The sequence below is a fragment of the Orbicella faveolata genome, unplaced genomic scaffold, assembly GCF_042242905.1.
Source record: "Orbicella faveolata isolate gen_17 unplaced genomic scaffold, um_ofav_v1 contig_13, whole genome shotgun sequence".
Classification (NCBI taxonomy): domain Eukaryota; kingdom Metazoa; phylum Cnidaria; class Anthozoa; order Scleractinia; family Merulinidae; genus Orbicella; species Orbicella faveolata.
The window spans coordinates 22,387,348-22,414,464 of record NW_028301540.1 but is presented as its reverse complement, the minus strand read 5'-3'; the positions used below and the strand labels follow the sequence as shown (position 1 = coordinate 22,414,464).

General features: G+C 39.0%; 1 protein-coding gene across 1 annotated transcript; it reads left to right on the top strand.

Moving 5' to 3' along the window:
• Positions 1-1,631: 1,631 nt before the first annotated feature.
• On the top strand, positions 1,632-27,117 carry LOC149115623 (uncharacterized). The gene is made up of 2 exons (XM_089285857.1): positions 1,632-4,490; positions 18,177-27,117. Exon 2 carries the CDS (start codon positions 18,202-18,204, stop codon positions 22,183-22,185), a length of 3,984 nt encoding a protein of 1,327 aa, XP_089141983.1. The 5' UTR covers positions 1,632-4,490; positions 18,177-18,201; the 3' UTR covers positions 22,186-27,117.

Sequence of the window (27,117 nt, the reverse complement as noted above, 5' to 3'; positions counted from 1 at the left end):
TTAATAAATCAGTGTAAAATAGGGTTAACAACCCCACACCACTCCAACAGTTCGTGACATTTGCACACTTGATGTTCTCTTTTAACTTTCGGTATTTTACCAAGTTTCTTTTGCTTCACACGCGTTTATAAACGGTACTTCATGTTGTGTTAAGAAGGAATTATAAATAAAATGGAACCGTTTAACTCTGTTACAGCAAATGTTTTACAGATCATAGATCTGCATTCTTTCGCTCTTCAATGCATGTCGCTTCACAGAGTTTGACACCTCTCTAATTTGCCATGTACTTATACTTTTAAACTCTTCCTTTGTATTGCAAATAAAAAATAATCACTGAACCTTATCTTGGTATCGAAAGAACATGAAAAACACATGTTACTAAATACGATAAATTTAAAATAATAGCAAACACCCTTTTTTGTTTCTAACCCATACTTTACAACGTTTTTGACCTACTATTTTTCTGTTATTCCATCCACAATAACAATATACCTATTGAAACATCATCTCTCGGTTCTCCATCTTTTAATATGCAAGCATACAATATATTTATATGGCTTTCCCCTCTACAAAGGGAAAATTTTCACAGCCCCTTTTTTTGCACAACAACTGAAACACCGACACAAAAACAGTCATACATTCTCCTACCTCGCCAACCCATTTATTCCAAGAAAACACTCCTACACACTTAGGGTGCCTATGTTTTAAATATACCCTCTTACGAAAATGTTAAATGAATAAGACCTTAGCATTCAATTCGCCTCTTTCTACCCTCAATATAAACCAGTCAGCCATACATGTTTAAGCAAAATTTTATGGCTTACTATTTGCTAAATCTTACTATTACCAATGTAACATTGTATCTACATCATAAATTCTCAACTTTTTTCTTATTGTACGTCGTAACCAAATTAACCAAATCATTACTGTATACAGTCCCGTGAATGCTGCTGTCTCCACAGCCTTTCAGGTCACAAAAAAAGTAACTCTTGCACGCCTTGCGTGCCTATGTTTTGTTCTTGCTTGATCGTCGATCGTCGATCGTCCAACTACATCAAATTGCTTTTTGCACGAATTCCTTACCTACGTTTCCCTCTTATCTCTATTTCCCGTAAGAAATAAACTAGAGACAGTTAAGTCCTTAACTAAGAATAATAGCTAGTTTACCGAAACAAGAAAGGCCTGGTGATTACTACTATAAAATTCAATGCAGTGATAACTACTTTAAAATCTTGATATTGACCAGTATTCTTACAAATAACTGATAAGTGGTGGAAGGTGAAAGGGCTTTTTCCGTGGCGGCACCAAGGCTCTGGAACAAACTACCTCTCCAGATCAGACTTTCAACATCAGAGGCAGATTTTAAGGCTAATCTTAAGACTTATCTTTTTAAGCGTGCGTTTGGTTTGTAGTTTTTACTTTTTATTTGTAGCCTAATTGTATTATATAGCGTATTTAATTCTTAGGATTTTAACTTTTAGGATTTAGGATTTTAGGTTTCTAAAGGATTAGGATTTTAATTTTAAAGTCTTGTAAAGCGCCGTGGACAATTAGTGGAAAATGGCGCTATATAAATGTATATTTATATATTTATTTATTTGTTTATTTATTTATTTATTTATTTATTTTATAAGAGGGTTGTTGTTCTTATTTTCCATTCTGTCCATTCCGATCTTCTATTCTTCATTCTCACTGATTTCTATAATTTATCACTTCCGTTCCTATTTTTATTTCCGTCATTATTTATTCTCAGCTAATGAATCTTCACTATTCTTTAGACTAACACGGGTCAATGAGTGTTGTGAACGCGTATTCTCATTGAAAATAGACACAGACGTCAATCTCGTGCTATGTGCTTTGCTAGCACTTTCGCTTTCTTTCTAATCGAAGAGTCTTCACCGCTTCAAACTGATTGCTAGTTTTGCTGGCTTGCTGCAGCCTCTGTAATCGTAAGTATATAGTTTACCTTTAGAGTAGAGGTCTGTTATATATCTGCAGATCAGTTATGTATTTGTACCTTCATAAAAGATTATCAGAAACAGTGAAGAGGTAATTTGTGAAAGAACTTTCCAGACACCAATTGTCTCTGCTTCGTAGAAAACGAACGTGTACCATGATATCAAAGAACAGAACAAGACCCCGACAAAGCACATTTTCACTCCTTATCTTTGTCACTCACGTTTTACCAGTTAAGGTTTCATATGATCGCTCAACATACGAGGGATCAAATCAAATGATTTGTTATTCCGCCATGGTCTACTTTCTTTAAAAACAGTAGGAATCGCTTTGCTACAAATTTGATGCGCATATGTAGGATAACATGGAAAAAATCCAAACATTTTAGCAATGGTTAGTGATTGGTAGTGATCAAATAAAAGCCAGTCATAGCAAGGAGTTGGTATCATATCCACCTGGTAAAACATTGTCCAGCGTGTTATACACTAACAACGAAATCAATATGCGAAATAACAAAATCAATATAACAAGCTTTCCCTGAAATAAAACCAACTGCCACTTCTCACTTTGACCGATAAATTGAAGCTCTGTTCGCAGTCTTTAGTACATATAATTTCACTGACTCGGGTAACATTTACGGTGGTGTTTGATTAAATTTTCAGAAGGAATGCTCGAATTTCTTTCGAATACGTGTCAATGAGTTGTTCCGGTTCGTTTCCTTCGAGTTGAAATCGTATTTCACTCTTTCGTAAAACTGTCATTTTTCTTTGGCTTTTCGGAACAGTTTAAGATTTGTAGATCTCGAAGCTCTTTTACTCAAGGGAGTTTTCTACTGATTTTTTCCTGTTTGCTATTACAAGCAAACTACTAAACGTATTTCATGGCAGCTAAGGGTTTGATTTAGCTTGATTCACAAATTTGATAACGAAAACAACATTTGAAATCTTTGAAACAGAACGACAATGAACGATACAATGACACCCTGAGGCAAGGATATTGAATCACCTAGAATACAAAAACCACCGTCATTGTTCTGTGGATCAAGGCAAATATACCTTGAATAGTTTTACTTCTCTTTATTGAAAACAAAAAATGTTTTGCGTTCAAACTGAGCGTAAAATTGGGTATGACATGACGAGACAGCTCTTAGATTGAAGTTTTTAGTGTGAACAAGCTTAACGTCCGTTCAGTTAAATCTTAATTGTTGATTGTGACGCACAACGAAATCAGCATTCACAAATGTCGCAGCAAGTGTTGCATGAAGTGGAATGCGCTTTCTCGATGTGCTCCCTACTCGTTTAATCATCGTGAATACATTTATCGTAGTCATTAATAAAACCGGCTTAGTTGTCAGTAAAATGTCCTCGCCTTCTAGTCAAGTAACGGTACAACAGTAATTCCAATTTACATCTCATACCAGCCTCAGTGTACAAATCTCTGTCTTTGATAGTGTCTATAGTGTTTCATAGAGCTTTCAAGAACTTGACACCAAACATAACTCAATACAGTTAAATTTGAAGCCTACACGGCAGGTTACCAAACTCGCCGCAAGCTTTAGAAAAGAAATAAAAATAGCCGCACGCATCGCCCGGTTAGGGTCTTGTTTTGAAATAGATACTCGAAGGGTACACGAGTCTAGTACTCAAATTTCGACGAAGATTTCCGAAATTAGCCCGAAGATATTCGAAGACTGCCGTCGGTCACCCGAGGTTTTTCGAGAATGGTCGAAGTTCTCAAAAAGTCTTCCATAGATAGTCGAAGATAACACGAAGATTTTTAACACAACACTTCTGAAGATTTCCAAACGCTTTCATTCATCTGTAGAGATATTTAGAAGACTAAGAGCACTGTCCGCTGCCCAAGCAACCAATCAGTGTATAGCCAAAGGTTTTAAAATGCATATTTTTCAAGCCTATCATAAAAAGTAATCAAATGAAATGATTTTTCTCGTCCAATTTGAAAACCTTACTCGTGTTTTGTTTTTTATTTTATTTTATTCCACGTGGCCTTTTTTATTGTAGAAATACCAAACCAAAGACAGCTAATTAAATATGCTTAAATAGTTGTCAAATTGTCATTTTTGCATGAGGTCCCTGTAACTTGGAGGAAAAAATATTTCGACCTAATACTCTTACCATAATCATTTACATACCAAACCAAACACTTGTGTCAAGTTTGAGTGAGATCGTAAGTGATAAGGCTTACAAACAACAGATAAGAGGGCGGCTGTTCTTATTTTCCATTTTATCCATTTCAATCCTCTATTCTTCATTCTCTATTTTTTTTTTTAATTTCGTCTCTCCTATTCCTCATTTTTATTTCTCTTTCTATCTATTCTCAGCAGTTCAGTAATCTCCATTGTTCTTCAGGCTAACACGGGGCAATGAGTTTTGTGAACGCGTATTTACATTGAAAATAGACACAGACGTCAATATCGTGCTATGTGCTTTGCAAGCACTTTCACTTTCAATTTCTAGTCGAAGAGTCTTCACCGCTTCAAACTGATTGATAGTTTTGCTGCAGCTTCTGTAATCGTAAGTAAATAGTTTACCTTTGAAGTGTAGATCTGTTATATATCTGCAGATCAGTTATGTATTTGTACTTTGATGAAAGATTATCAGAAACAGTGTAGAGGTAATTTGTGAAGAAACTTTCCAGACACCACTGAACTTTCTTCGCTTCATGAAAAACCAAAGTGTGTCATCAAAGAACAGAACAATACCCCGACAAAGCACATTTTCACTCCTTATCTGTGCCACTCACGTTTTACCAGTTAAGGTTTCATATCATCGCTCAGTATACAAGAGATCAGTTCAAATGATTTGTTCTTCCGCTATGGTCTACTTGCTTTAAAAACAGTAGAAATAGCTTTGCTACAAGTGTGATGCGCATATGTAGGATAACATGGAAAAATCGAAAGATTTTAGCAATGGTTAGTGATTGGCAGTGATCAAATGGAAGCCAGTCATATAGGAAAGTATATAGGTATGGTGAAACATTGTCTAGCGTGTTAACAATTAGAATTTCAATGCAACATTTGGAATCTTTGAAACAGAACGACAATGAACAATACAATCACACCCTGAGGCTAAGATACTCAATCAACCAGAACACAAAAACCACCGTCATTGTTTTGTGGGTCAACGCAAATATACCTCGTATAGTTTTACACTTCTTGATTGAAAACAAAATTTGTTTTGTGTTCAAAATGAGCGTAAAATTGGATGTGACATGACGAGGCAGCTTTTAGATTTAAAACTTAACTCTTCTTTTGTAAGTGCTTTTTTGGAGCAATTAGTTCTCGTTCCCAGCGGGCGATATTTTTCGAATCCCGGTTGCAATCTTGTCCATCGACCGATCGCCTTAAGGAGTACTCTGCCACTATTCTGTTAACAAAAACGAGAACTGATTCTACCAGAAATTTTATTTGGTGCGAAATCAAGCAACTGTGCAAGTGCTAACGATGGGCAGAGATTTCTGATGTGGAAACAATAGCTTAGAGTGAAAAAGCTCAAAATTCGCTCAAGGAAATACTGTTGATTGTGATGGACAACAAAATCAGCATTCATAAATGTCGCAGCAAGCGTTGCATGAAGTGGAACGAGCTTCGTCGATGTGTTGTCTAAGGAATACATTTATCCTGGTAATTAATAAAGTTTTAGTTGACTGTGAAATGTCAGTAATTATAAGGGTCCAAAAGTAATTCCAATTTAACTACTGATACCAGCCTCAGTGTACAGATCTCTGTCTTTGATTGTGTCTTTCAGGCTGCTATAGTGTTTCATCAGGAGCCATAATCGGGGACGGAGACCGTAAGCGCGCGCCATTTCAAGTATTGGGGTTGTCCCCATGATATGGGACAATAATTCTATTTTTAGAACAAATTGCGCCATCACCTGCGGCACACGCGCGTATATGCTGCGAAGATTTTTGCGGATGTCGCGCGGGGGAAATGGCGTCCGAAATTCCCGAAATTTTTCATGTTTTTGGCCCACAACTCAATGCGTTTACGTCTGTTGGAATTTTGCTTAAGTATTTTCGTCGTAAGCTGCTCCAGTTTGAGTGAAGTAAGACAGTGTCGAATTTAGGTATGTTCCGCTGTAAGCTTATATATATCGCTGACCAAGTTTTGTTCCGACGGATGCTTCTTTTACATGAACTGTGCATTACTCCACTTTAAATTTCACATATGTTGAAGATTAAGAGCTTTTCCATTACACAGCAAAAAACTAGCTGGATATATTTAGATATAGCAGAGCTTCAGGACTTTATAGTTTCCTAGCTTCTCTTGCCACACGCTTGCGAGGAATTTGTCAGTCTATCGCGACCGAAAAGTAAAACAAAATAATTGCTAGTTTGAGTTTCGCTTTAATTTTAAGCAACGCTTGATGTTTCATCAAGGCTTAATAACTTTACGTCCGTAGATACTGCTCAGTTTTATTCGTGTAAAAATCCAGTAAATTCTCTGTTGTCGATGAATGAGAGCGCCCGCCGATGCGTGTTTTGTACAGTCAGTAAACATGACAAATTGCACCGAAGTTCCGCCGCGCTTTCGTGTGAAAGCGTACATCGAACTCAAACAATAGCTCTATAGTTTTTAAATATGTTTAAGATTGATAAATGTTTGAGAACATATTAAAAGCTAAGCTGAAAATATGTGAATAAAGCAGAAATAATCAGCAAAGTTACGATGACGCTTTCTTTAATCAACTTGGAATAACGATTTCGATTTTGTTGATCGAGTTATCGAAACTCCTTGTCTATTTTCATTTTCGCAGTGTAAAACTGACTTCACTATGCTTATGTTGAAGAAACACACATGATGTTAGTAGCCTTTTTTGCGTTCGCGAAATTTGTTGCAGCATCTCAGCACAAAAGATAACGAAAGAAATCTTTGTCAAGATTTGTTGACAATTGAAAACACTGACTCGGACTTGAAAGTGCACGAGCTGCACTATGCAAATGAGCTAATTGTACGCGTCAGACTTTCCTTTCAAAAACTTTTGCAAACTCACCAAACAAGCAGAAACAATAAGACACCATCAAAACAGGTTTTGGTTATGATGAACCATTGTCTGAGAAACTCACAAATTAACTCGATACCAGAGTAGAGAGTTTTCTTGCTATATTCTTAAGTCAGAACAAACGGAAAAACATACGCGTAAGCTTACAACTAGCGTGAGCAGATCTTATTATTCATTCCCAGCGCGAAATTGAAGTCTTGTTTTTGACCCTGAAAAACCCACCTTTTCCGTTAGTTCAGAGCATAAAACTACATACAAGCGCCCTGGTTCGTATTCCCTGCCTTATTCCCTGCCATCGCTGTGAAAAATACGCAAGAGAATCTCTCAACTCTCACCATTTGATCACGCAACGTGACAACATCCACGCAAGAGCCCCTGACATGTGCGTGAATCCGCGCGGATATATGACGTCAGGATGGCGCAATTTGTTCTAAAAATAGAAAAATTGTCCCATATCATAGGTGCGCGCGAATCCCGAGACTTACGGTCTCCGTCCCCGATTATGGCTCCTGTGCAAATTTAACTTAAGGGTTACGCATTTTGTTAGTTAAACGTCTCAACAACGGGAACAGTGTCAACGCCTCTGCATTATTTACCGAAGTAAATCTTTTAAAGGGCATAAGGTAGCGCTTTTCTAACACTGATAAAATTGTCCATCGCCACTAAAATATAATGTGGCACAACTTATTACTTGCTTGTTATTGACGGCAGAACCGATTATGGCTCCTGGTTTCAGTTTAGAGTTTTCAAGAACATGACACCAACCGTAACTCAATACACCTAAATTTGAAAACCCTACAGCAGGTTAACAAAATCGTCGCGAGATTAAAAAAAAAAATACAAACACACATCACACTGACGCATCGCCTGGCCAGGGTAGTGTTTTGAACTGGATACCCGAGAGGTTTCACGAGTTTAATAGTCAAATTTTAAGGAAGTATTCCGAAATTACCCGAAGATACTCGAAGACTGCCGTCGGTCACCCGAGGTTTTTTCGGGAATGGTCGGGGTTCCGAAGATAGCCGAAGATAACGCGAAGATTTTTAACACAATACTTCTCAAGATTTCCGAATGGTTCAGAAGATCATCCAAAGATTTTCTAACATCGAAGGTTTACGAATTCTTTCGTTAATCTCCGAAGATATTTACAAGACCAAGAGCAATGCACGTTTTCTAAGCAACCAATCAGTGTACAGCCAAAGGGATTAAATAGCTTATTGTTCCAGTGCATTATAAAAGTATTTTTAAAATCAAAAAAACTTTCTCGTGGAATTTTGAATAAAGAAGTTATTACTTCTATTAGATGCGAGGCTTTTATTCGAGAGGAGTGTCTAATATATACTTTACACCTTGGGAAGAGGCGGGGGGGGGGGCGCGTTTATTAGGTACGAGGCGTTTATTTAAGGGTCTGCAGACCTTGAACTAACTGAAGTTTATTAAAAACGTTAGCTTGCTGAACTGTTGGCGGAAAAACTTGGAGACTCCAGAAATTAAGCATACATAAAATTTGTTCTTGAGAATTGACTTCTTTGCTAAGCTGTAATTGTATCTAAACTTATCAAGGTCAAATTCCAGGACACTCAAATTAAATCACGACTTAATGCGAAATCAAAAGACAGATTAACAACCCAAACAACTGTAGTTAAATCTTGTTCGATAATATCACTGAATAGGCAACTGTTAGTGTTGGTTTCAATGGATATGGTAGCCCCGGCGATTGTGAGGAATCGAAAGCGGAAAATTCAACCTGCATTGCGTGACATTCTAAGTTTGCCATACGTCCGATTTCAAAATGAACAACACCCTTTTAATACAGAAATGGATCTAATCGTCAAGCATTTGGCGAATGAAACGTAAAAAGTAACAAGACTTCCCGGGATCGACAGCCCGCGTCGTTGTGGAAACCAAATATATATCGCCAGTTGGGGTTATAACTATACTGTCTATACTATGTTTGTGTTTTATTTGTTTCAAATACATAGCCTAACGAACTTCTGGTTTTAAACTAATAAAGATACCCTTTATGTGCGTGTGTGTTGCTTGCGAAGAAATCAACAAAAGTATGCAAAGCGGAGTAGAACGTGCTCAACACGAGCCCGTTTGGTTGGCCTCCAGTCTCAGGGCATGAAGACTGGAAAAATCCGTCTACAAACAAAACTCTGGCACCCAGAGCAGCCACCCTTCTAGGGGTTACCCTAGAAGGCGGGTTACCCTAGAAGGCGGGTTACCCTAGAAGGCGGGTTACCCTAGAAGGCGGGTTACCCTAGAAGGCGGGTTACCCTAGAAGGCGGGTTACCCTAGCACTAACACATTTCCTCTTTTTTTCTTCGACCTGTACATGTTTACAAGACAGCTAGGGTTACCTGGGTAGGCGGGTTAACTTTTTGATTGCCCCCAGATCCTTTGAGTGTAACCGCGCATTAAGTTGTCCCGGGTTGTAGGGTTACCCTGCCTGTGAAATTTTGTTTGTAAACCTGGGCTATCTTTTGCCCTCCAGCTAGGGTTAACCCGCTCGTTAGGGTAACCCTCCCTCCTTGTAAACAGGACCTTATATTATGGAACAACAAGGACATAACAATTGATCAAAAAACACTGTTTTGGAAAACTTGGTTTGAGCGTGGAATTTATTTTCTGCAAGACCTCTTATGCAAAGACGGAAAATTCTTATCTCTTGACCAATTCCATGAAAATTTCGGATTGGAAGTCAGTTACCTGCAATATTTTCAAATTATCGCTGCCATACCAAGTTCGCTGAAGCAAACTGCACTACAAACCGCAATCTCCAGTGAATGCCTTTTTTCAACTTCTGATCTGCTCTACTTATCCGAAGACAGTACTCTACCCTTGTCTGTCTAAAATGTACTGTGTGTGTAACAATGATTAAAAAAAATAAAAGATGGAGCTGAAAAAAGTACGTGAAACCGGAGTTTGGCTATTTTCAGCAGTAACTGTTCTCCTTCACTACAATGTATTTGCATAATTTTACTTAGCGATTTTTGTGTGTGAATCGGTAAATTCCTGTGTAAGACATTCCAGTGTAACCATTCTTTGCGTTCCTAATGTAACATTCCTGCGAAGGGCGTGCTTTTGTTTATTTTATCTAGGATGTTGTCGGAGATTCTTTGTCAGTTATTTTTCATGAATTAATATGAATTCATTAAACTTGAGAGACGCTGTGCAAAGTCAGTTCTCCAAAAAAGTAAGTTCAGCGCTAACATTTGAGAACTTGTACATAACAAGGCTGGTATATGTGAGCGAACAAACAACGCTTTAAGAGAGATTGTAGATTACTGTCGAATGCGTGACGAAGATGAAGCCATAAAAAGAACTGTTGCAGTTACGGAGTGCAAATTTCCGAACACTTTCCTTTTCGCTATCAAAACGAGGAGTTCGGCCAATTATATATATTCAAGGCAGCCACATACAGGCCTCGACTGCCTTTTTTTTTTTTTTGTAAAAGAGCCGAGTAGACTTTGACCTTCTTGAGTACTTCTTTGGTTCTGTAATTTTCCGATATTCTTTCTGTTAGCATTAGATGAGTCTTCTGAATATTTTGGTTGGATATTATGGATTGGTAAGTTGTGGTACTGATGTTTTCAATTTCTTTGTTTATCTTTGATTCATAGTTTTGTTAGCCTCCTACGCAGACGCTATTAAAGCTCGTCACGCATTCCTTCCCCGCGAACAGAGAAGGAACTCGTGTAGCTCCAAGCACGATATCAAAAACACGACTGCTATTTTAAACAGATTAGAAGATAAATTCAATATTATACAATAGATCAAGTAGTCCAAATTTTTGACCCTTCCTTACTCTCTTAGCTGATTTCTCGATCCCAATCTTATCACTATGGATTTAGATAACTCAATATTTCACTCGCCTTTCGTTAAGAAAACCAACTGAAAAAACTCCTCTCTTTTCTTAATCAAAGGCCTTATGCCAGGACTGCCTCGTGTCACTTGCTTAGTGCCAAGAAATTTACTGGCAAATAAACCAAACAAGTGTAATACAACGTAACGCTGGATAAAGTAGACAGGATACATTTTCACCTCCGTCAATTTTACGAATAATATCAGTCGATCTAGCGCGATTCACACCTAATTACAGTTGATCATAACAATTACAATTTCCTCAAATGTGATTGGTGCATAAACTGCTGTATTTTGCTCTAATTAATCTGCAAAGCTGTAATCGGACAGTGTAATCGGACAGTTGGCTGTAATCGGACATCTGTAATCGGACAGTTACATGAGCCAATCATTTTAGGTCCTCTCCACTAAATCCACCAATCGCAACATTGATGACAGAGAGACTGACTTTGTAAAATTGTGGAGGTTTAATCTCTGGTGACTGTTTTGAAAGAAACTTAACAGCCATCTTGCAAGCTATTCTCCATATTTTTAATTATGATATTTAAAAATGACTATTAAACGCTCTTTTTCAAATGAATTTTTGCTTTTGTGGGAAATTGTAATTGTTATGATATAACAGGACATCGTGTCGTCCAATTCAGTCTGTAATCACACTCGTGATTAATGAATCGGACTCCCGCTTCGCGGTCGTCCGATTTTGTTAATCACTCGTGTGATTACAGACCAAATTGGACTCCACTCAGTCCTATTACCATTATTAATTGTTGTAATTTATGCCTGTTGGCGTCATCTCGGAAAGTTCGTATTATATGTTCGTTTGTGATCCTTAGGTTTATCTTATGTTAGGGATGATTTGTTTCGGACTTTAGAATTTACAACCGTTTAACAAAAGGGTTTCAAAAACAGATTGGCACCCAGTTTAGAATTCCATGTCTTCCATTTCAGTCATTTGAGGAAAGTTTACGCGGCTCTGTATTTGAGCCAATGTTTAGCTTAAACAAGAATAAGTTCCGAGTTATTCGCGTATTGCTTCAAAGTTTAGACTATGCTCTCATGCTAATGTCATGATCATCCTGATCATGACTATACTGATTTATTGTCAAACCTGATTTAAACGCAAGCGAGTTGCGTGAACAGAGGGCTCAGACACTAACAAAATAAAATGCTTAAAACAGCCTGTCACAAACAGCTACAAATGCTAGAGTCTCCAAGGTCTACATCCAAGTCCCCGTAGAAATATAAATGAATAAAATAAGAGTCGTGAATCTGTAAAGCGTGGTTGAAACTCGTATTTCTAAACTCAGTAGCATCACACGCCGTCCATTTGTCGTCGGTTTTATACCTGTCTTTAGTAGCCAAAACTGAGTAACCCGAAAGTTACCTGAGCAAGTCACCCGCAAGTTACCCTTCACAGGAATCGTAAAGAATGGTTACACAGGAATGTCTCATACAGGAATGCGCCGAAATCACCTCGTATCCTCGTCTCCACGCGACTTTGGTCACATGGACACGAGGCAAAAATTGTAATTTGTGATAATCGGTATTAACATAAATTAATATTTTGCCGACACGGAACAGAGAACTGTGTGCTAGCGTGGTGCGCAAAGGCTCATGGTTAGTATGTTTGTGAAAAGCGACGGTTGATGAACTTGTGACATTCTACAGTCAGCCCTGCCACTAGCGCTTTGACATTTTCTTGTTACTGTTATTGTATAAATAATGTTAACTGATTTATCTTTCATTCTATTTTCTATATATCAACCTAAAAACCCCAAAGGTGGCACCACTTCATTTGGTCGCGGGTACACGTTCCCTATTTTTCCTAGTAAGAGGTTTTTGGGGTTTACGTGTCCGGCTTTGGCGCATGTGAGATTTTGTTTGATGTATCTCTTGTCCACTTTGTTGTAAGCTTATTGTCTCAATTAAAACATATCTTGAGCCTGGCTGACCAACGCGCCCATGCATCAACCTTTGAGTGTGCTCGGTTGTGCAGTGAAGTTAAAATGAAATGTTTTACGTCTATGTACCCTGGCTGTTTTTTTTCTTTTTTTTTTTACTGTCGGCCGATTGTACTTTTAAGAGTCTTTTATGGAGATTCCTAAGAATCTTCCAGTTTCTCTTATTTCTAAAGGCAACTTTTAAAGCCGACTAAGGTTTGCTATCTTAGTTTATGTTGCTTACACTCGGTATTGGTGTTTGCCCACAACAGACGTCCTTGTCTCATCCTCTCTAGCTGCCTCGACTTATGTTTTGCGTCCAGACATTTCCGACCATGTTTGTTATAAATAGTAAAATATTTATAGAGTAGTTTACAGCGAATAAGTCAGAATTTATCAAGAGTCGAAAAACTCTTTGTTCACAGTACAGGGAGGTATGTAGAAGCTAACGTTTGGGAAATTGATATTAAATCAGACACTATTCACAGACACGTGATGTTTTTATAAACACAGTTGTTCCAGAATGTCACAAGTTGGAAACATAGTTCGCGCTTGTTGCATTAACATTTGTACTGAAATCCGCTGGAAGCATATCGATAGGGATGACGGCTCAACTATATCAAAGGATGCCGGAGCCCACAGATAACCTTTAGACGAGAGGTGTATGCGCTTAGCTTGACTTTTGGCCGCAGTTATTGTTTTAAGTGGATTTGTTATGGTTTTAGCAGGAGGAGTCAAATCCTTGGCCTGACAAGTTCGAAAGTGGGCTCTAAGGGGCGCACATTTATAGAGAATGATTTATCCCGTGATCTATCCAACGTTATGCCGAGTGTCAAATCAATTTTGCTTATGAACAGGAGAACTTCAAGAGCACTGCTAAACCTAAAGAAATATTCTGATGGCCAACTATGATCTCGCAAAACATCAACAAATCCAAAATCCAAAATCCCCACCAAATTGTGGTCAACGGTGGTTGATCATGCATGAAAGCTAATGATAGATATGAAAATAGTTTTAGCTGCATTCATAAGAAAAGTTTCGTTTTCAATTCCGTAAAAGCGAAAAAAGTGCACGAGGATGATCTTGGAGCAAATTGCCTTCCAAAAGCTCTGCCATGAGTGTTTTCAACCAGAGGAAAATACCACTACATTCTTCTTAAGAATACATTAGAGCAGAAACATACTATGGAGGAACAGAATTTTTGTATCCAGAACATTTCGCTGAGAACATCAAGCTTGAATATATGGCCTCGACATCAAAAAGCCCTAGATCAACCGGTAAATGCCTAGTGCCCCATTGCTATATATTTTGTGCTATTCGAACATTTATTTTGCCATCGACCTTGTATACGTAGGGAATCTTTTAATTTTGCGTACACGTGCAGATGCTCGTGCGCGTGCGCAATAACACGACAATCGCGCAACGACAGGAAAAGGGCACAATGACAGGAAAATGGTACAATGCCACGAGACAGGTGAGCAGAGGATGCCCAGAGGATGCGCAGTGCACCCTTCGAAAAAGGCTGAGTGTTAGTTGGTTAGTGTTGAAAGGATAACTTCTTTCGCAAATCCTCCAATTAGCGCCCCCCCCCCCCATCGAATAAGCGCCCCCTTCGAAGAAGCGCCCCTCCTATCGGCCAAAATTTAAAATAAGCGCCCCTCCTCTGATAAACGCGCCCCCTCCCCTACCCCCATTTTGTGGGCGAGTAACGAGACAACAAAGGATGTATAGTTTTCCTCGTGTAGTATTAGATTTGTATATTGTTTCAGTTTGTGAACACGTTAAGTAAACACGTTGAACACTTTAAGTACTAACGGTTCCGTGATTTAGACTTTAGGATCATAAAGATCAGCTTTTTATGACTATAAACAGCTTATGTTGTTGTTTACGCGCAGATGATGTATTGAAAAAAATGATCATGTCAGGCCACCATTTGGGAAAAATTAAATAAGCGCCCCCCTCGAATAAGCGCCCCCCATTTTATCCTAAATTTGAAATAAGCGCCCCGGGCGCTAGTTCGAAGATTTGCGGATCATTTTGGTTTCTAGGCGGGGTTTTGTGTTGAAAAGGAAATCCAGCCCATAGAGATTCTAGAGTTGCGCTATTTTCCGGGAAAACTGTCGACCAGCGAAAATGTTTGCTAAATGCCAGTAAATTAAATTTTAACTGCAAACCCTTCCATGACTTTTCTATATATAGCGCTGTTTAGCCTGCATCTAGCAAGCACTCCCACTTTTGAGGAGAGCACAAAACTGAAACGAGAGCAGAGAAAAAGTCTTATTCGTTAAGGGCGATTGCTACGCAGCGTTCAGCTGAACAGAAATGCTTGCAGACAGAGTCAGTAGGTCCTTTATTTTTGAAGCGCCCTTGAAAGTGAATAATATACAACCTTTTCGAAAGAGAGAGAGAATCTTTTTGAAGCAAAAAGCATGGGGTATCCACCATGCAGACAGAAACAAACTTACTATTTTAGGGGAAAGACACATCGCAGCTTACCCAGTCCCACAGGTTTTCTTTACTCTCGGTCACAACATGGTAATAACTCAAGACAAGAGATATGATATGCAAATTGACCCCGTCACTATCGTTTAACATAATCCAGTCCCTGAACTCTCATTCTACCCGTCCTATCAGTGAGGTGTGGTAGAGAAATTTTAGGGACTCTAGCGAGTAAGTTGAGTCAATTCTTGGGAAATTACTTTAGGCCTGATTGGACGAGCTGGGTTTGCAGCCAGCATGAGAGAATTTTCCAGGGTTTTTTCAGGATTTCTCCTTTGATGAATCAATGCTACCATTCTTTTCCGGGTAACGCTACAATAACGGCATCAGACAGAACTTTGTTTATTTTTTTATTATTATGCTAACTACAATTATACGTGAAGACGAACCATCTGTTCCAGTGCGTCTTGAACGACGAACTGATAGACGAAATTGCTTGCGACGCATAATTCTTTCAGTTGAGTGTATAAAGACGGCCATCGGATGAATTATACGGCCCGATGGTAATGTGTTTCAGTATGAAGTCGGGCTGAGGACACGTAATTCGTCAGAATGAGCTATCTGGGTTGCACAAAAATGAACAATGAACTGAGGCCGTCTCTGTGGACTATGCATCTTAAGAATAATAAATGGCACGCAATGCATGCAGAAGCGATGACATTTAATTAAACATGTCTTGGCTTTCCTGGACGTTGCAAAACAAATTAACAGATGTATGAGCTAAATAAAAGTAACTAAAATTGATACAGAATGTGTGTTATATGAGAAAGATCGGCACTATATGAGGAGTAAAATGGGGTGAAGAAATGGATGTAACAACACAGGAGCGGTGGAAGTGAGTGAAATATTTTGTCACGGTGCTGTTTTTCCTTTCGCCTGTGAACCATGCAGTGAAGCGAAAATTCCAGTATGGCACCAAAAGAATTTTTTCCTTTTCCTGACCTCCAATTATCAGCCATTTAGACATGCTTATTGGCTGCATTGCAGACCCATTCGCCATTTTATAGGCCATTTGTGGAAGTCATGTGACCAGAACAAAACATACACTTAACTTTTCTAGCTTGGTTATGTCAATGTCATTTCACAAGTAAATATCTCAGTTGGGTTCCTTGGATAACAATGTTGATACATTAAATTACATTCTCCTAAACGTACTTCTCCAGTTTTAGATTATTAATTGGCTATCTGTTATCAAAATTTTTGTATTCGATTTGAACAGCTTAAATGCAACATTACAGTACACTGTGCTAAACAGCCAAGGGAGGCTGTTTCAACTGTACAGTCTTGTGACATCACACATATATCTGGATTATATCTGGATAATATATCAATAATTTCTAAAAATATATATATAATTATAGTTATGTAATACTTTATCTGGATAATGCACCTGATACTTATTTACATTGATCATATGATTTCTCGTGCAAATTATAACTAATAAGACAACAATTGCTATCATTTTGATGTTATGCACAAGATCAGTGTAAAGGGCAGGATGACTGCAATGACCATGCATTGAAGATTGTTTTGTTCTGTCAGTACATGTTTGGTGTAAGCTTTTGCTGACTCAGATGGTACAAATCTGGAAATTATGATTCTCAGTACTGTGGTCCTTGTGAATATATCTTGTTTGAATATAGCAAAACTGTACTTGTTTACACTGACAAGGTTTGACGCTGAATATGTGAAGTAAGGTCAATACGTTAAATCATTTCAGTGTCCTACAAACAGAATAAAAGAGGGTATGAATTAAGATCATAATAATTATGATCATAATTTACAACGAATTATTTTATAACTACAACATTATTATTACCAAAATAATGACCCTATTGGTATATATACCTCAACCACATGTTTCTCATCATCAGTAAATTACAGACAAGACTAGTGTATCCACTCCTGAACGTGATACATAGTTAACTCGAACACCTAACACTTCAAAATATGTGACTACACATTTTTCAAGTTATAGCATACTTTACTCCATATTATTTATTAAAACTCAAACAGTATGGCTGTTCCGTTTCCAGCAAATTACCAGGGATATTTTATGGATGGAAAAGAAGAAGGAAAAGAATATTAAAAGACCTGCATGTATCGTTTAGCAACAGAAGGGCACAGGATATATTTCTAGTTGCCAATTAGGCTGAGTCAAGAGTCGTGTAAAAATACCGTTAGTTATTTTAAAACTGTGATTGAATTATTCTTTAGCTTAAACCTCAATGTTGGAAGACTTGGAATATATTCTTATATCGCTACCATTTACAGCCGAAGAACAACAGCGTAAAACACAACTTCCCTCTCACTGGAATTCCTTATTATTTTGGCTTTGAAAGTGAATATTATCCACGGTAAAAGAAACTATAATACCACGACATAAGTGAAAGGGAAAACAAAATAGAGACTTCAGACAGCTCAGCTTTTTGATCAAGTCAAGAAACTGCTAATGGTTTCCATCCGATCTGCTCGGGGATCTTGTACTTTCTCAACAGCTGCAACAATGACCTTCACCCATCGCTCAAGCTTGTTTCGATTTCATGTCACATTTGTGTTTTGTAGATAGGATGTGTTTCTTAGCGAGTTCAAATTTATCAGTTAGAGTACAACACTCACTCCAGATTCGAATCTTCCGTCTGTATCAAACAGTTGCAAATCAAACGTACGTCGAGGTCTACTTTGCTGACAGATTTCTTGGTCACTTTTCCTCCGACTTTAGGCGAGGGAGGGATATTTGATATAGATCAGGACATTATCATGATTTGTATTGATGGTCACTCAGCAATAAACACAGGTTTCTCAGAGATTTGTTTGCAATTTTTTAAGCTGATATGGGTTGGTTATGCGTTGTTTAATTTGCTAATGAAGAGTTTCACTTTTTACTAAGGGTTCCAACTCCAAATGAGTAAAAAATGGCCACTGCATCAGAATACACTTCAGAGCAACTGAACTACTATAGGATTTGTTATGTTGCCACTGATATTCTACCTGAGAATCTCCGATCAATCTTCAAACGAGAATGGGACAACCGTTACATAGCAACAATGGGAGAATGGAAAGACGAGCCGCGGAATGGAATGGACTTTTACAACGCGGAGTCCCCGAGAAACCAAAGACGAAATGCGCATCTCTTGAAAACCATGACCAACGGAAATAGATCTGAATGGGATTGTACCATGCTCTTTTACGCTATTCTTTTCTCTGATTGTATTGGCCACACCCTGAATCCTGTTGTGGAATCAAGTGTGGATGATCTCAGAAGATTTCGGAATGAAGAATTTGCTCATATGTCACAAGGCCAGCTCTCAGATGGAGACTTTCAAAATGCTATGCGCAAAGTTCGTGCTGCATTTCAAGGACTCGGTCTTTCGACTCTGCAAATTCAAGACCTCGCAAACCAGACAACGTTTCCCACAGAGGAGTTAAGAGATATCTTAAACAAAGTTCAGGACCTGAACAAAGAACTACAGGAAAAAGAAAAACAACAACAGGGCCTTAAAGATCAGCTAAAGGAAACCGAAGAGCAACGAAAAAGCCTTGCACACCAGCTACAAGAGAAGGAAGAAAAACGGCAAAACCTTGCAGATCAGTTACAAGAAAGGGAACAACAACGAAAGAGCCTTGAAAATCAACTACATGTTGAGGAAGAGCATCGGCAGGGTCTTGAAGATCAGCTAAAGGAAAATGAAGAACAACGAAAGAGCTTAGAAGATCAACTCGAGGAAAATGAAGACCAGCGAAAGATTCTTGTGGATCAGCTACAGATCAAAGACGTACAACGACAGGACCTTGTTGATCAGCTGCAGCAAAGAGAAGAGCAACTACAAGTCCTTGAGGATCAATTACAAAATGAAACTCCCTCATTTTGCATTCTTCCCCCGAAACCTTCACACGACATCGCAGGCCGAAACAGTGAGGTAGTTGAAATTACGCAACAGCTCAAAAAGCTTAAGCAGGCTGCTGAAAAAACCCTAAGTCACCTGTACATCTCCGGGAATCCTGGAAGTGGTAAATCTCAGCTGGCCGGGCTCGTTGCAAAGCAATTTTTCGACCATGCCCAAAAAGATCCCAACGCTAATGCTTTTGTGATGACTTTAAATGCTGAAAGTCTAGACACACTACTGGAATCGTATTTCTCGTTTGCTCGCCATTTGAAGTGTCCGGAATATGCAGTCACAAACATCTTTCAATCCAAGGATTTGAAGGCAGACGAGAAGATTATCCATCTGGAGACGCTGATAAGCACAAAAGTTACTTCTTACTCGTCGTGGCTACTAGTAGCTGATAATGTCAAAAGCATTTCTCAAGTGCTTATTCATTTGCCAGGACCCGGAAACGAGCAGTGGGCAAGAGGACAACTGCTCATAACGACACAGGACACTGCGTCGATCCCATTACCAAGCTCGTTCATTGGTCACATCTCTGTGAAAAAGGGTATGAAGCCTGACGATGCCGGTTCTTTATTAGCCAATCTCTCAGGCATCGCTGACAGCGATATGGAAAGAAAGGTTGCCGAAGTATTAGACTTCCAGCCTCTCGCACTAGCAAGCGCCGCTACCTATGTTAAGCAACTTCGACAGAGCAAAACCTCACATTTTGGCTGGAACGAATACCTAGAGAAAGTAGGAAAGGGCCAGCGTTTAACCACTGAGACCATTCTTCCTGAGACCAATCCAAGCTACCCAAAATCCATGACAGAAGCAACAACATTAGCTGTTAACGAAATTGTGCAATCGGACAAAGTCATCAATTACACGCTCAATTTCCTTTCCTTGTGCGCACCCGAACTTCTTAGTCAAGACATCGTGATTAATTACATTCTCACTGTAGATGAAGAAATTCAAGATAAAGAGATGATCATCATGAGGCTCCAAAGATGTTCCCTGATTTTACTTGAAGAGGAGGATGGTGACATCTACATTGGCCTGCATCAGGTTGTGCGTGATGTTATCCAGTCCTCAATAAAAGAATATCCTAAGAGTGCGCAGCACGAAGCCGTGAGTGGGGCAATTACAGCTTTCAGCCAGTTCATAGACGATTCATTACCAGAGAATCAGTGGCTATACATTGATGCTGTTGTAAAAACCAAACGTGTTGCTCCGCATTTAAAATGCTTGATTGTGAAAATTGAAAATGAAAACATTCCTCGCATCATTAAAACTGGAATTAAGATGTTGAAGCTCGGCCAAACTTGTGAACATCATTGCGACTTTAATTCGGCAAGAAAATACTATGAATATTCTTTAGAGACTTTTCTAGAAAAGAACGGGCCTGACAATGTCGATGTTGCTAATATTTGCGGTTCCTTGGGTTCTGTTTACCAACAGTTAGGCGACTTTGAACAGGCCAAGGAGTTTCAGCATCGTGCTCTAAATATTGATCTGAAGAACCTCGGACCAGAGCATGTCGATGTTGCTAATATTTGCGGTTCCTTGGGTTCTGTTTACCAACAGTTAGGCGACTTCGAACAGGCCAAGGAGTTTCAGCATCGTGCTCTAAATATTGAACTGAAGAAGCTCGGACCAGACCATGTCCATGTTGCAACTACTTACAGTAACTTGGGTTCTGTTTACCAACAGTTAGGCGACTTTGAACAGGCCAAGGAGTTTCAGCATCGTGCTCTAAATATTGAACTGAAGAAGCTCGGGCCAGACCATGTCGATGTTGCACCTACTTACGGTAACTTGGGTTCTGTTTACCAAGAGTTAGGCGACTTTGAACAGGCCAAGGAGTTTCAGCACCGTGCTCTAAATATCTTACTGAAGAAGCTCGGACCAGAACATGTCCATGTTGCAACTGCTTACGGTAACTTGGGTTCTGTTTACCAAGAGTTAGGCGACTTTGAACAGGCCAAGGAGTTTCAGCATCGTGCTCTAAATATTGAACTGAAGAAGCTCGGACCAGAACATGTCAATGTTGCAACTACTTACAGTAACTTGGGTTCTGTTTACCAACAGTTAGGCGACTTTGAACAGGCCAAGGAGTTTCAGTATCGTGCTCTAAATATTGATCTGAAGAAGCTCGGACCAGACCATGTCCATGTTGCAACTACTTACAGTAACTTGGGTTCTGTTTACCAACAGTTAGGCGACTTTGAACAGGCCAAGGAGTTTCAGCATCATGCTCTAAATATTGATCTGAAGAAGCTCGGACCAGAGCATGTCGATGTTGCAACTACTTACGGTAAGCTGGGTTCTGTTTACCAACAGTTAGGCGACTTCGAACAGGCCAAGGAGTTTCAGCATCGTGCTCTAAATATTAAACTGAAGAAGCTCGGACCAGAGCATGTCCATGTTGCAACTACTTACAGTAAGTTGGGTTCTGTTTACCAACGGTTAGGCGACTTTGAAAAGGCCAAGGAATTTCAGCATCGTGCTCTAAATATCACACTGAAGAAGCTCGGACCAGACCATGTCGATGTTGCACCTACTTACGGTAACTTGGGTTCTGTTTACCAACAGTTAGGCGACTTTGAACAGGCCAAGGAGTTTCAGCATCGTGCTCTAAATATCACACTGAAGAAGCTCGGACCAGAACATGTCCATGTTGCAACTACTTACGGTAACTTGGGTTCTGTTCACCAAGAGTTAGGCGACTTTGAACAGGCCAAGGAGTTTCAGCATCGTGCTCTAAATATTTATCTGAAGAAGCTCGGACCAGAGCATGTCGATGTTGCAACTACTTACAGTAACTTGGGTTCTGTTTACCAACAGTTAGGCGACTTTGAACAGGCCAAGGAGTTTCATCATCGTGCTTCAAACATTCGAAGAAAAAAGCTGAAACGACCCCGTGTTGATGTCTCAAATGCTCTTGAAAACATGGTTACTGCTGAGCAGGCGTCAGTTGCGCTACCACTGTTCTCTGAGAGTAACATACCTTCAGGAGTTATGGAGTAAAAACAGCACCGCCGTGTTAGAAGTAAACGTTGCAGAATACTTTGAACGATTTACAAAGTGCGATGGGTATCCTTACATTACTCCAATTTTCTTAAGTTAATGGTATATTCCAAAATATTCAATTTTCGGTATTTTTAGGTAGATTTTTCAGTTGAAACAAAATTTGACGGCAAAAAATTGATGGTTAACAAAGTTATGAATGAAACTCGATTCTCTCTGTCTATTGCTTCTAATTCATAGCTGTCATCAGGTTGTCACTCAGTTGCGGGATAGAGTAAAAGTCATGTGGCACGTGCGCAAAGGGTTCGCTGTTGCGAGAGAGTTTCGTGTTGGGTCTTCCGCGTGTAGTTCTACGGTTTTTGGTTTGGCAAATTGTTAGCTAACGCTTTTCATGCCGTCAAAGAAGAAACACGAAAGGTCGTCTTCTTTTTCAAATGCGAAGAAGGCACTCCAACGGAAGAAGTCGTCAGAATCTTTCAGTAAGAACTGGGCCGAGGCGCTAGCCGCAAGCGTCAATGGATCGTAATTTGAACAGAATTTTTTTTGCACAGATTAAGGAAAGCGAAAGGGAAGAAGAAAATAAAAACCTTTCAAGAAGAACGGCAAGAATCAGACATAAACGCGGAAGCCACGATGACTTCCTTTCTGATTTTCTCGAGCGGGTTGCATGCTACCACGCTTTTTCGTTGTTTACAATTCAGCCTGCGGCATCCCTAAGCCTTTTCCATTGGACGGTAAAATGGTAATAATGAAAATGAATGTATCTTCGTTTTTTGTTAAACAACTGATGGTAATGCGCCGCTAAAGCGTGTTGGTCATTTGGGATATACTGATACCTTAAGCATTTTGCATTTTGTGCTTCCAAACAATTTTAAAGAAATTGAGACCGAGAATTTGCTAACAAAACACTTGGAATGAAGAGCCGTCCGTTTTACGAGATTCATGGGCCAGACTTTACCGTTAGGTAATTACGGTATAATCAAAGCTATAACAAAATTTATTAATCTATCGTTTGCAAAATGCACGAATGTGATTGGTTCTCGGCGAGTCTCTTTGTCACGTAATGGAGCGTTTCCATTTACGTGGTCAGCAGCCATGCAAATGTTTGGAACCAAAGAAAGTGTTTACACGAGAAAAGAGTTCAACTCCCACAGGATTGGTTTGGTACATCAACATGGCGGCTGCGGTGGATTGTTTTGTCAAACACTGCTATGGCTGCCGTGACGTCATGTGAAAATACTCTATTAGCGGACGATAACTTGGTGTACACCCAAATTGTAATCGGATACAAAAAATTGGATACCTACGCCATTCGCGCATCAACTACGCGCGCTCTATATCTTCCTTCTTAATGTTTCCCAGGTGTTTGTAAAATTGATGGAAATTACTGCTGAGTTTTTCGCTCAAAAAAAAAGCTCTTAGGGACTTCTTCATGCCCAAATTTGTTATTGATACGATTAATTAGTAATTGGGCCTCGTGTCGTACAATTCAGAGAGTAAACGTATCTGTCAAAATTCTCGATTGTGATTGTTGGTTCTCTGCGCACCTATTTGTCACGTAATCGGGCGCGTTAAAGGCTTCCATGATGTTTCTTCCTACAGTTTTTTAGACTCATGGAGAGCGCTACAGACGTTTTTGCTCAAAAGAAGTTCTCAAAAGACTTTATTAATTTCGAAATTTGTTATGGATACAATTAATTAGTAATTGGACCTGGTGACGTACAATTCAGAAGTAATCGTGCTCTTAGTTTCAAATCGGCCTCTCGCTTCGCGCTAGTCCAATTTTGAAATTACTCGCACGATTACTCCCTTTATTAAATCCATTTTGAAATCACTGGTTATCCTTGCAATCTGATTGGCTCTCAGTTGTGCGATTTATTCACGAATCGCACCATTTTTTGCACTAAATCGCATCTTTTTCTCACCCAATGAAAATGGGACAGTAAAACAAAACAACCAATCAGATCTCAAGATAAGTTTAAAGTAATCAATAAAATTTTAGGAAAATGAAAGGCAAAAAGCTATTGTGTGGAGAATTTTGCAACTACTAGTGCCAAAACTTTGTTGTTATTGTAGTTTTTTCCAAAAAAATGGACGAATTTAATTAATTACAGTTTCTGAATGACGATTATGAGCTCCTTCAGGCAGAAGACCTACTTTAATGGAAGTTTCCAACTTTCAGCGCCCATTTTGACGAATATTTTGGCGATTTTTCTTCAACATCTGTTCAAGATCCGTATGATACCGAGTCCAGTAAAACATAAACAAACGAAAACCACACAACAAATTCAGAGCCATCTCAAGAAGGTAGATGTTTCCAGGTTTGCGGTAGTTTCCAACGAAGCAACAAAAGAGCTCAACTTTGTCGTTGTTAATAAACACAGTCAAAATACGCCCCACTGTACAAAACAGTGAATGAACGAACGTCTTACGAAGCCGGTGCCAGTCCCGCCATCTTTGAAATATCTTGAAACAAATGGCGCCGCAAGAACTTGACAAGGTCCTGAGTGTTGAGTCCTACGCCGAGGTCACAAAAAGAAAAGGAGATGATAACGAGCTAGACTCCCTTAAAATCATGTCATTAAACGGTGGTTAAAAGAAAAAAAACGTACTCTCCACTGGGCATCGTGCACTCGAGGGAGTTTCACAACTCAAAAGAAATCGATCGCAGAATTACACAGGATGCATCTTCAAATTCCTTCTCCAAAGACAATGAAAGTCTCAGCCTCGACCACAAAAGAAAGGAAGGCCTCCCATCATTGATTCAGGCGATGAGAACTGAACTTTTGTACCTGAAGTAGACTAGTTTCGTTCTGATTTCAGAACTGCTTGTTTCTCTGTCATGCTCGAATGAGTTTTCGTCACATGACATCGTTTTGCATACTAAATGAGCCGTAAAGGCGTTTCCGGTTCCGCTTTTTTTTAACAAACCAGCTACTGTGACCAAAAATCTAAAATTTAAGGCCATAAAATCATGTGATTTCAAAATGGATCTAATAAAGTGGCAATTGAACTGAGTGGAGTGCAATTTTGGTCTGAAATCATGCTTGTGATTTCAAATCGAACTCGCGCTGCGCGCTCGTTCGATTTTAAAATCACTCGTACGATTTCAGACCAAACTGCACTCCACTCAGTTCAATTACCATTATGAATTGTACTCCACTCGGTCCAATTACTATTACTCATCATAGTCGTAATGTGATTTCAAATTCGTATCGTGCTACGCGCTTGTCGAATTAGAAGTTCTTGCCCCATTACTCCTCGAACTGTATTTCACTCAGTCCAATTACAATTACTAACAATACAACTTCAGTTCAGTTCTGTTACTGATTACGAGTTATAGTTCAGCTTTTTAAAATGGTACTATTTATATTGAGAATGGTATCTTTTGTTTGATTAATCTCTTCAGTATCGGGAAAATACCTATAGTTAAGGCTTGTTCCCAAACACAGCAAATAAAATGATTCAAGAAAATAAACCAACTACCGTAAACTGCCACTTATAAGCCCTTCCGCTCATAAATCCGCGCGGTTGTAGACCCATCTGCATGTAAACAAAACTTGACTTCCGATTATAAGCTCTTCCCGAATACAGGCCCCCTTCTAGTTAAAATAAAATGAGTTCGATTTATTATAATGTTTTAAAGTTCAATTTAACGGCCAGTACATGAAAGAAGTATTTCGATCAACACTACTGTAGCTCATTTCTAAAAGTTTTTTTTATTTATCTCGCTAAAAGCCCCCCCCCCCCCCCTCCCCCTTAAGCCCCTCGGATATAAGTCCCTCCGTTTATAATCCCATCCAAAACCCCTTACGAAGTTGTATAAGCCCAGGGCTTTTATAAGCGGCAGTTTACGGTATTAGGAGTGGTTTGGCCGAGAAATCCACTAGATATCTCTCTGGTTCCTCGAGCGTTTTTGCAGTTTCCTGAATGTTCATTTAACTTATCTTAGCACACGAGCAATATCTCGATCTAAGTTGAGAATTTTGCAGCTGAAAAGACCATTTTCGTATTCTCGGTATTGGACTGGAACTAGCTTGCAACTGAGGCTAATGCGGGGAGTCTTTTCAAATGTAAATAACATTTCTCTCTTTTTAATGATATTCCGCCCCATGAGCCTCCATTGCAAGCTAGTTCCAGTCCAATACCGAGAATACAAATATGGTCTATTGTCATGTCCCACGTCGCAGAGGCACAACTGCCCATCTGTGATTTAGGTTATGCTTAAGGTGGCTCAAAATAGTTTCCAGCACTTTCCAAAACGTAGATTTTGATAGGTCATTATAACCACTCTGTATCGATTGACTTACAATCATGTTATCAAAAAACTGCCCAATCATCGCTGAACATGGTGGTGTTAATTTCATGGCTTAATCGGCAACCATAGTAACAGTATGACCTGCTAAAAGCACCCGTAAATTTAACTTTAAGCACATAACTCAAAAATGTGCTGGGTTATAAGCGCTTAAACCAGACTTTTGGGTATTTTAAGGATGACCACAACTTTTTTACCAATTATTGGGCATTTGTGTGATACCATTATTGTAGTATCACTTGTTAAACAGTGGTTGCATTCATCCTTCAAAGTATAGCTGTTACAAAAGAGCTGGAAACTGTTACCAGCCTCCTTAACATAAGTCAATGCTATCAAGGAAAGTAGCGATCATACCTACTGTTGAAACACTTCACGTTAATTCAAAATCAGAAATAGGTACCTACTTTTTTGTTTGTTTTCGAACTGTTGGTCATACTTTAAAATGAGTTTGAAAGTGTAAACTTGAAGATTCGTGAAAAACAACTAATAACATGTATGATTACTCCTAAAGTAAGAATTTACACTTCACAGTATTGTCAGTATTATTTGAAAGTTTCATATTCCACTCTTTTTTTAGTGTAGTGTTGAGATCATTACTATAAATTATTGCTTGTTGA